This window comes from Thermothelomyces heterothallicus, assembly GCF_042370625.1.
Source record: "Thermothelomyces heterothallicus CBS 202.75 unplaced genomic scaffold P884_scaffold_18, whole genome shotgun sequence".
Taxonomy (NCBI): Eukaryota; Fungi; Ascomycota; class Sordariomycetes; order Sordariales; family Chaetomiaceae; genus Thermothelomyces; species Thermothelomyces heterothallicus.
Genome location: NW_027192579.1, coordinates 280,262 through 291,620, shown reverse-complemented (window position 1 = coordinate 291,620; position 11,359 = coordinate 280,262). Strand labels below are relative to the sequence as shown.

At 52.6% G+C, this 11,359-nt stretch overlaps 1 protein-coding gene across 1 annotated transcript; it reads left to right on the top strand.

Moving 5' to 3' along the window:
* Positions 1–2,373, top strand: P884DRAFT_204736 (uncharacterized protein; the record flags this gene model as incomplete). Its single annotated transcript, XM_069438597.1, has 3 exons — positions 1–1,011; positions 1,108–1,193; positions 1,266–2,373. 3 exons carry the CDS (start codon positions 1–3, stop codon positions 2,371–2,373), a joined length of 2,205 nt encoding a protein of 734 aa, XP_069296004.1.
* Between the last annotated feature and the right edge of the window lie 8,986 nt (positions 2,374–11,359).

The following is an 11,359-nucleotide window of genomic DNA, read 5'->3' as shown; positions in this document are numbered from 1 at the left end:
ATGGGAAACGACATCGCAGCCGCAGACGGTTCGTACCCAGACTATCTTCCGTGGAACGACTTTCAAGACGAGCTAGACAGATACCCGAGCACTGTTCAGCTCACCAGACAGGACACGTCCCTGTGCGCCATTCCCAATTTTGCCAATATCCCGTCTCCTTCAGAACTGGTAGTGGCGTCGTCCAGGACTTCCATCAACACCCCCGAGACTAGCGTAATATCACTTGAATACGCAGCGGTGCCGGGCACCAGGGATTTTGCTACGGCAGTTCACTCAGACAGCGCGGTACCCGAGTTTGAAGCAGTCGTCCTTGCCGAAGCTGAGTGGAATCTGGCGCGTTGCAACCCACCACCACCGCCTGGACATTGCCCGAAAACGGCGGTTGTTCATCTCCGATTCCTAGAGCAAAAGTCAAAACAGGAAGACACGTGGAGCGCTTTGGAAGAATATCTGGAGAAGATCGAGGGGGACGTGCCTGACTTGGCGCCGGTAGTGCCTATAAGTTCCTGCACCCGGGACAAGTTGCTCGCCATCACTCAGACCTTCTTGCATAAAGCTCTAGAAATCCACCGGGGGGGGCATAATAGCTGCAGGAAGAGCGGGTATTGCAGCCCCGGAGACTGCAACTTCATAGTCCTACCCCCGCCGAAGATCCTCGAGTACTTCTTACGGAGCTATCTACGCAGCCTTACAGTTTACTACCCCCTGGTAACTGGTGGCTGCGTAGATCCAAACGAGATGCTACAAGACAACCAGGCATCGACGCTTCTGGTGCTGCTCATGATTGCCCAGGGAGCTGCAGCTATGCCACTTCAGGAAGCTCGTTATCTCTCCGCGGGCCTGACGGAAACTTGCCGCATATCCCTCTTTGACATTGTTGAGAAGGATATGGGACTGTCGGCAGATCCCACTACCCTTCGCTGTGCGCTCTTATTTCTTGTCCTTGGCGCTTGGAGCGGGGACAAATGGCTCATGGACATCGCCATGGGCCAGCGGGGCATGTACATGTCGGTAAGTGATAAGTGATCCAGCCCTCTTAAGACAGGACTGTCAATGTTAATCTCTGTTTTTCAGATGCTCAAGCATTCTGGAATGCTGAGATCACAGACTGCAAAGAACCCGAAGTTCGATGACAATGCAATGAATTCCGAAGTCCAATGGCGCGCCTGGGTTGAGCGTGAGACTCGGCACAGGTAAGCCAAACTGCCTGCCCTCCTAAACTGCTGGCAGTAGTAGACTGGAGTATGGGCTCACAACCTGATCAGACTGGTTTACAACTACGTCATGCTGGATCAGGAGCTTAGCCTTTTCCATGACACCGCGCCTCTGTTTGCGATCACAGAGCTTCAATGCCCCCTCCCAGCCCCTGAAGTACTCTGGATGTCGGCCGACTCGGCGCAATGGCTTGGTGCAATGCAGTCATTAAACGTCTGTACAGTCAATGGCATCCAACCGATTTTCAGCACCGCGCCTGCTGCGCAATCTCTCCATGGACTTTTCCAGGAGTTCCTCCAAGATCACCCCTTGATGGGACAGGCCGGCCTTTCTCCGCAGCACTTAAGGTTGCTTCTACATCCACTTCAGGCAATGGTCTGCCATTTGCGCCAGATGGTGTCGTGTTTTTCCGACATTTTTAGCACTCCGCACCCTGCTGGCTGCCCTGTGACTAAGGAGTCGATACTTCACCGGTTGGACGAGGTGCAGGCGTTATTGCAGAAATGGTACGACATCACCATGAACTACAGCAAGACCAACCCAGGGTGTCCAGCTACCCATTGCAACTTGATCATGTACCATCTGGTTTCTCTCAACACGGTAGCTGACTTCTTCGAGATCGAGAGGTTAGCACGCCGCGAGGAGTTCGGTGGTCTGCAGTGGGAATTGCCAATTCGCCACGGGAAGTGCATCTTTCATCGCCAAAAAGCCATCATTCACTGTGGTCAGGTCATCCGCCTCCTACGTCTGATGCCCAAGGAACGTAGGCCAGTGTGGTGGCCAGCGGCCATGTACCGGGCTATGCTGACTCTATGGGCCGACAGCATATCAAGGGTCGATCCTAATGCCCGGGGCGATGAACATGGGAATATTGGATCTCAGGAGTCTGTTCCGGTCATGATTGATCAGCTAGTTCTCGAGCATCCGGCACTTATCAACTACCTGTGGAGCGGCAATGGAGTGCCCCTGTTGACGCACCCGGGGGGTACACAAGTTGGCTTGGATGATCCAGGACGTCTCCTTACCAGTGCTATCAATGACATTGAAACCTGTTATAGCTCGAGAATTGGGGAGGGTATCAAGCGGAAGTTGATCTCCTTAGGGAAGAATTGGAATCTTGAAGTGTCGGTGTTGTCACCGTCTGGTGCTGGATGTTAGGGGCCTGAGACGAGCAACACGCTCCAACAAAAGCTGGCTTACGTTCGGGACTACCATCGAAACTACTTTCTAGTTGAGAACACTCATGAATTTCGGGGTTATAGGCCTGTCGGGTACATTATTGGGATTGTGGCACCCTTCCATACCCTTTTTCCTTCTCTAAAAGAGAATAGTCACCCACGACGATAAGCTTCTCAAGATGAATTGGCTGTTCTTTCTGCATTTAGTTAATCATTTTATCTCATGTAAAGCGCTTCAGAATCCTTCCTTCCTTTCCTTTGCTATTGAAGCCAATGTTGCAATGCTGCGGCCACCTCCTATACGTCCTTTTCTGGGAAGATTCTTTGAGATTGCCTGTTCATTCTTTCAGGAGATGGCATTTAATCTCTCTGGTACACGTACACACATACGTTAACAGAATGGGGGTTAAGAGGGCCAAGGGCTGCCACTCACATGAGCCAAGGTGCACTTGGAACAAGCTGGCACATTGATTTGAAGAGCCCGGGTCTGTCCTACTCTGGACACGCTCCCATCAATGTCTTGGGACGCACGCAGGTTTTGGTCTTGATCACACTGGTATGCACATGAATGGCACCATTGTGCAAATCCATCTTTCGAGTCAAGCAGCGCTTGAGACCGTGGTACGTTTGATCAGTCGTTCCAGTCGCGTCGTCGTCAGCTGTGGGGCAGTTGAGCAAACCCTCATGATGACGAGCATGAGACGGGGGAATAATGTCTGGTGAGGACGCAGGTGCAGGCGCTGGAGGTCCGTTTCGGTGTGCCGTTGATCAGGTCGAGTCTAATTATTATGTAATCACTTACTCCAGTATCTCGGCCTATCAATTGGGGCAGTTCAGAATGTCTCGTTTCAGGCACGGTTTTCGGGCCGCGCTGCCTGTCTTGGTGCCACATCCGCCTGCACAGTTCCCGGTAGACCGGGGGATCGGAAGAAATGCGCGACAGACAGATGGCTCGGAGACTTTCTCTCGATCATGCTTGCGAACATTCCCCTTGGGATTCTTTGGTATGTGTGCATGCTGGGGGACCAATGGTCTCCGGGCTTGGCAGGACACGAGTTGAAGATCAAGGACGCTGCGGTCTAGTTCAACCCCACGGGCGGGACAATGATCCGGTATATCCGGTATGTACATGTACATGTTCAGCTTCGTGCCGTCGACCTGGAACCTTCCCACCTTGGCTGCCGCTCGCCCCCTGTGGTCCTAACTCATTGTGGACATGAAAAGGAGGGGGGGTTAATGTACCGTACTGTACATACATCCACACATGTATGTATATAATGTAACAGAGTATGTATGTACTCAGAATAAGCTCATCTAGTATCCACCGTCGCAGGCTTGGCATTGCACCCTGTCGGCCCACCCCCAGGAGGCTCCCCTCCCAACACAAAGGGCGTGGGTGTGGGGTCTCGGTCCCCAGTTGCAACACAAAGACCTGTCCCCATGCCACGGGGAAAGGCCCGATAGAGACGATGAGCTAGTATAAGTCCCGAAGAGCACACTCCTGTGTATCCTCCCGGGCTCAGGAGTGAACGCCGGGGGGGCCCTCGTCGGAAGATTCCCAACGCAGCAATGACGACATTGCTCTCGCCCCCATCAAGCGAGTTGGGAGAAGACCAGGCAGGCGGAACAAAACCTTTTCCGAACGTATTTGGCCGCTAGCCTCCTCGTGGATCAAAATTAGGACGTGACGCTCCCCATGATGGTGAAGGTGCAGAGGTTGCAGCTGATATCACAGAAGTCATGCTCATATAAGCCAGAGTACGGAACTAGGGACCAACCTGCTAGAAACTGTTGAGCAAGTTTGCGAGCTTCGATACTAAATAACAACAACATAATGAAACCAGCTTCCGAGGCACGAATGGAAGAGAAGGAGCTGGTTTCTTGCCATGTAATGTTGCCGTTGGTTCAGAGTTCGTCGTTCCGACCATTGCTGGGGGTGCTCCATCCGATAGCTTCCAGGACGTACTTCCGCTTCTTTCTCAACTCTACGGAGTGCCCCGGGGTCGCTCGACAATGCGGCGCAATTGCCCCCCTTATGCAGTCTCTTTTCCATGTGGAGCCAGCTGCGGTGTGCCCATCCGAGGGGCTGCACTAGCTCTACTGTGTAACTCTGTGTCTCTCTTATCTTACTGACAGAGATGTCGAGGCTGGCATCCCGAGGGGTGAGAGCGATCCAGATGACCAAGGGAGTGCACAATACGAAGGTGCCATGACTCGCACTGGAATTAGGGAGAATGTCCAGCTGGGGTCGCGGAAACGCAACCGGCGGGCACCCGTAATGCGAGTCGCCCCCACCTTGCACTGGCTTGATCATGTTGGCCGGAGGGGCGAGGCCTGAAAGTGTTGGCGATGTGACATTAGTTCCTTGGCTCCTCGTACAGAGGTACGGCGAGAAGCGAGGTCCATTCATCCCACAAACGCCAGTTGGTCCCAGTGCTCCTGTTTCCCAAAATATCAGAGGAGGACAGGATTCCATAATACGGGAAGCCCCTTTAGACCGGCACTGTGTTTATCCGGAGTGCGAATAGCGGAACAGAAGGCGAGCATGCTGCAAGACAAGGATCAGACCGTATCTCAAAGATCTGAGGACGCGGCAAGCGCGGGGTACGGCAACGACAAGTTGACCGAGGAATAAACCCTGCGCGCAATTGTTGTGCTGCAGTCGGCAGGGTGACCTTGTGTTGGAAACGCACAACCGCTGGATGCGGTGTTTTGTGGACTGAAGCGAGTGGTGGAGCTTCCGTCGCTGGTGTTCAGGTACGGAGTTATCTGGGAAGTACCAGTCCAGGGATGGATAGAGGTGTTCTTGCTCGAATCGGTACACACTCATCCGGTAGCATTGCGAGCTTCTGTGCAAAGAACCTGAGAGGTAGGAGACAGATCAGCAAACCCAAGAACCGACAACCTGATTAGTACCCGTTGGCCCGCAGCTGCAAGTTGCTTGGCCATGTATATACGTGCATAGAGGTACCTTCGTGCTGTAGCGCTTTATACGTTATAGCAGCGGATCCTTGACGTTGGACCGAGGCGCTGCCGTGATGACTGGCTCGTGCCTGCCGATTGGTGGCGATTGCGATTTCATGGCTGCTTCAAGGGCAGCAACAAATGCGGGCCGAGGGAGCACCGTGGCAAAGGCTTCAAGTTTGCGCCTCGGTATGTAAATTCATAGATTCCATTAACGCAGCGAGCCCAAGAAAAGCAGCAACAGCTCCGACCTTTAGCCGCGCGTAAATAGGAGATGTGGAATTGCGAATTAACCAAGTCGGACCAGCCTTCCAATTCTGGGCGCAATCTCTAATCTTCTTCTCAGCTAGCTGTCTGCCTGGTGCACTGCTGCTGCCTTGCCTGTTTCAGCAGTCTTATCAACCCGCTCAGCGTGGTGAAGCCACTTACCAGGCCCACACGAATTGCGAGGTAGGCCCAAACCTTCCTCGGAAGGCTCTCGTTGTAATCCACACCAGCATAAAACGACGCTCCAAAAACATCATTGTACGATATCGCTTGGCGTCTCTTGTCCTTGATTTCGCGTCTTTGTCACCCTTCGTTCAGCAACATCCTTGACTCGGAAATAGAGATCTGGCGTCTTCCGCATGGTGTGCATGAAGAAGCGTAGAATCGGGCAGTCACGCTCACGTTCCTTGGCTCAGTCACATCGGACGTCCGTAGGGGGTGGGGGGTAGGGGCGATCTAACGGGAGGATCTGGTCAATCGTGATTGCCCCTTGACTCCCAACCGAGCTGACAAGGCTGATTGACTCTGAGAAGCCTGAGGAGGTTAGTTTTTGACAAGAGACTTGTGGCATTCATTGGTTACTCATGCTATCTTCCCAGGTACGACAGCGAAATTCGATGATGCCGAAGAAGGTTCCTGGCGGGATTGTGCCCTACGGCTCCAATCCACCACGTGGCAAGAACCCCCACCGCATATTGTGGCGCCCCAGTCAGGATGGAAGCGAGGGCAGCTTCGGGCGACCAATCTTGTAGCTTGTATGCTACCAGCTGGGATTGTAGCACCGACTCTATGTTTTGGTACCATGCCAAAGACGTCAGAGCCCGAACGACAGACAACTCCAGCTGCGTTCAATCCTGGCAAAAGACCTCGAGTATCGATTATCCATCAAACGTTGAGGCTAATTAATGGACTTGATATTTCCGACTTAGCGTCATCAGCTTCATCCAGCCATGTCGAAGACGAACGGAACTGGGTGCCTTGATTGGGACAGGCTCAGGCATCGATGAATTTGTTTCAGACGATGAATTAATCTTGCCCTCACAAGATTCTCTACATGAGTGTTACCTGACCAGTTGGAGAATGGGGACCTCGCCGCCCCGGAGAGGTGATGTGGAGAAACTTGTTCAGGTTGTCAGTTAATGACTTGAGCCAGGAGAGCCGTACGGACAGCCTGACACCCGATTCAACCGATCGCGGCCACCGAACAACTTGAACTAATATTCCTGGAGCGGCCGAGACAAGATGAAGGGTACTAGCTGTCATCATGGCGGCTAGGGCTTCGCACCAAGGTGTTCGCAGAGCCGTAGCTCTGCCCTGTTGCCTTCGGTTCGCATACCCTGTTCTCCGCATAGACCTGCTGATCACTGACTAGGGCCGGGAACTGGCGAGGTGAATCATGTTCGGTTGTTGCTGCTTTGTATGTCAGTGTCGCCCGCTCCAGTAGTCTTGCTTCAGGGTTGAGCAGCCTACGCCCACATTGTACAGTTCCGAGTCGATTGATTCGCCAAAGCATTTCTTGCAGTGCAACTCGTAAGACGGCTGGCGGCATACAGATGCTTTTGCAGCAGCAACACAACAACAAACAAGAGGGGAAGCCGTGAAGCTGTCAAAGAGCGGACATTACCACAATATGCACCTGGTGAAACGTGGTGCGGTTGTACTCGCCGAGTCCCAGCGAGAATCAATATCCACCCCAATCTCCGCGAAGGAAGCTGTGCCCTTGCCGTCTTGGGCAAGAGGTAGAGGGAGAAGGGATACACAAAGTCAACTCGAAGTCCAATCTATCGGTGTTACTGGGGAAGGCACGAGACCCGCAGCGGACGAGCCCAAATGGCCGCGGATGGTCCACAGGTGCTTGCACGTCACGAGCCAAGCAAAAACGCGAATAGGCAACACCAAGCAAAACGACATGAGCATGTGGCTTCTGAATGCATATTCAGTCACCACTACGGGCGGAGGAAAGATGCCGACAGGAGTTGGTCATCTGACATACTGTGTTGTCTTTGCCCGGTACTCTTGTCGAAGGTTCTAGGTTGGTTTTGACCTGATTGTCGGCTTTCAGACTTCAGCCCGCCCCAAAGTCAGCCCCTCACGGCGCGCAGGGAACAGCCGAAAACCTCGAGTGGTACAAAAATGAGCAGACCCCTCATAGGAGATGAGGGTAAGCGTTGAGATCGAGCCAGCTGGTCTGCATCGGTGCACCTCGGCTAAGGGTCTCTAGTCTCGTCACAGCCTGATCGTCCTGGGTCCGAATTCAGCTCACTCTCAGCCCGGCTAAGCCTTTTGTACAGCTCGGGGTCAATTGAGCTTCAACCGCACCGTTCCACTTGTTCAGCTTCGGAGCAAAGCAGGCCCGGGCCAAAACGGGAACACCCCGGAGAGGAAAGCGGTCTCTACTCGCGCTTTAAGCACTAAGCATGCTACACGATAGAATCTCTCCGCAGCTGGGTGGGTGGCATGGATGGGTGTGTTACCAAGTCTAAGAATCGCGTCATCGGACCCCGTACTTTGTTGGCCAGAGGACCGCCCCGGATCTGCATCCTCGTGAACAGCATCAAAGTTAGCACCAACAGGCCAGCTACTCAAGTAGAACCCGACCAAATGAACGGGGGGAAATGGTAGAGGAGTAGAGTGGACAAGACGTGGGTGAGCGTGCTCCGTCTCTCACTAACACACGGGGTGCCCCTGCGTCCCAGGAAGTGCAATGCTGCAGCCCAGACTTGTGGAATTGAGAGTTAACTAGCACACTCTCACCGACCCAATCTAGCATACATACCGGTCAGCCACGCCCCCTGTCCCTGTCCAACAGGATCGCCACTGCATGACATTAGCGGGAAGCGGATGGACGCCGATTCGACGCTCAGGGCCCAACCAAAAACCAGGTCGACTTGCGCATGGGCGAGGTATGACATGGCGATCTTCTTGACATGCGTGGCAATAGCAAGTACGGTATAGTACATACAATACATACATTTTATTCGTATATCATACCCCTCTACGAACTCTCGGTAATTAGAGGAGCCTGGTTGACGTGTATAGTTTGTCCGCACGGTATATTTGCAGACGAGAATGTATTGCATGCCTGCCCATATAGTCTATACCTTATGCACTGTATGTACAAGACATATCTTGCGTGCGTATTTTACGTTATGCCTCGGAATGTATGTACAGTACATACAATACGTAGAGTACGTGTGTTGTTGATTGTCAGTTCGCAGGCCATTGGGCCTGCCGGCTGTCCGTTTCAAACTTGACGTAATGAAGAGTACATAAACACAACGCAGGACATCCGATTTGACGCCTTACCTCATTAATTGGGTAGGTCGTTGAACCAGATATTGCCGTCTGACCTGGAATCTTACACAACCCACGTTCTCCGATGGCCGCCGGCCGGGAGGAGCGATTAGTAGTATGACGGCGTCATGCAGCTGTGAAACGTGCGGCTGTTGCTGGGTACCCACCCTGGGTACCCACCCACCTTCAGGGAACCCCCAGGGGCACCCATTATTGGGAAAGTGGGACCTGGCGCTTCGGTCCCGAAAACTCCATGCTCGATTGATCCTCGGGCACAACCGGTTCAGGCCACCGTTCAACCTCTTGTTGCAGCTCAGTCGCTAGCTGATGTGGGACCTCTTTGAATCTAGTACCCCAGAATCTGGGAAATTGAAATTTAAAGGCTGATCTTTGCTATTGACTCCTTGGTCAGACCCAATCATTTGAGAATTCATTTCGAAATAATTAGTGTTTTGCTTCTATCGCAAGAGGGGTTGGTTGAGTTGAGCTGACCAGCGGTAAAAAGCTGACCTGAAATTACGTCACGTGATGCTGGCTTTAGGGAGGGTATGGTCAGGCCAAGTCAAGAGAAATGGCCAGGCTAACAAATAAGGTTACCTGCGCTCCGCCTAAGACTCGTCATCCCAGCCCATCCCGTGAAGTGGCACATGAGCTGCATTGAGTTGCTTCAAACCCTCCAAACCTTGATTGTCATCTGAGACGTCGTACCTGACTCCGTAGGCTGTCAAAATACAACTGGGCGCCAGATCTTGGGAGGGAGGGTATATATCGAGTTTCAAAACCGAAGTGGTAGCAGTCAGGCAGCGGTCCCCGACTGCAAGGGTTTCAGCGGAAGAGGGGTGTGTCAGTCGTCAATCAGTAAATGTACAATGTCTGCATAAATGCATAAAATACCTTGACTGTGGTGTACGCTTCGCGCACCTCTCATCGAGGCCCACAGTAGGCATGAAGCTTCGCTTCGAATGCACCCTCGATTGTGATAATTAATCAGTTAAAGTAGAGAGGGAAAGAGCACTGCGGGATGCCAAGAGTGTGGCATCCAATGGGTGCACAGATTAACTAGCCGTTTACACTACATAATCCGTAGGAGCGAAGCTCCTTCCACTGGTTGATCTGCGGGTTTGAGGCTTTCGGAGCACTCCCATATGTACTGCGTGCGAGCGTCGGGCTATTCCTGCTCTATCGCTCGCCTCTGTTTGGGAGTGCTAACAATGAAACAGTAACTCAATGACTTGCATTTGTGGGGGACAGGGCTTCATTCTGAACAGTACAGTACGGAGTACATAACTTGGAGTTTGCCTGTGCGACTCAGCAGGGAAGTGGCGAGTCAATGCGCCTGCGGACTATGATTGGCCCAGACCCCTCGCTCTCTTCCCGATATGGAAGGAGCAGTCGCAGGGGCCGCGCGTGCCTGGGCAACTTCGCTGGATGAACGCGTCAGGGACACATGATGGTCAGAGAGAGTCCCTCTCTGCTTTGCACATCTACTGCAGGCACAACACACGATCACCGAGCACAGGCACCAGGTGCCTGAACTAGGTAGGGACCGAGACGCAGGGCTCTATCCCTGCGCTTGAATATAGCGTCTTTACTGAACTCGAATGGCTGTGAGGCACCGTCTTCATCCCGTCGATCAACCAAGAAATATCAGAGGATACACGAGTAAGACAACGATTCTGGCCATCGCAGGAAGAAGCATGTGATGGAGCGTCATGTCGAAAATTCAGGTTCTTGAAGCCACGCAGCCACGGAATCACGTGTAGGATATGGGGCTTTCACATTGTCGGGCGCAGTTTCCAGACCTCTCGCGGTTCCAGAAATGCTTATGCCCAACCTCGGCACTTGCGCCTCCACTAACTCAACGGAAAGAGGTTGATTGGGCTGCTTTCGTCATATTCTGCACGCCATTTTTGCGTCTGAAACCGCGACGAATCACGGTGAACTTTGCACCACTCGCCCCTTCAGGTTGTCGGCAGTGGTCTTCTAGTGCCTTCAGATGTCTGCCCTCGTTTCTGCGGCCATACGGCCCGGAGGCTACCGAATTGTTCAGAGTTTTTACTTCAGAAGGAACCTGATTGTTTGTCCATCACATCAGCTGTGCCAGGTCGCCCAGAGGCCTACGAACCAGGAAGTTGCGGGTTGAGATGTTAGATGGGATTGTTCTAATGCGGCAGGTGGCAAGTGTATAGCAAAACCCAATAAATTCAATCAATAGCTTGTAATGTCAACAAAGCGTTTGCTATTTCGTCTCTTCGTCTTCCCTAACGGGCTGAGAACAGAGTAAGAGATTTGAACAAGAACGCCAAACGCCGGCTTTTATTTTTGCCCAAATTTCCCTGACCTTGCGACCTGTCTCCATGTCTAGCGCAATCGTACAGCGTTTGTTTCCAATTCACCATAGCCGAGACAACCAAATATACAAAGACGCAAAAGAAAAAAAA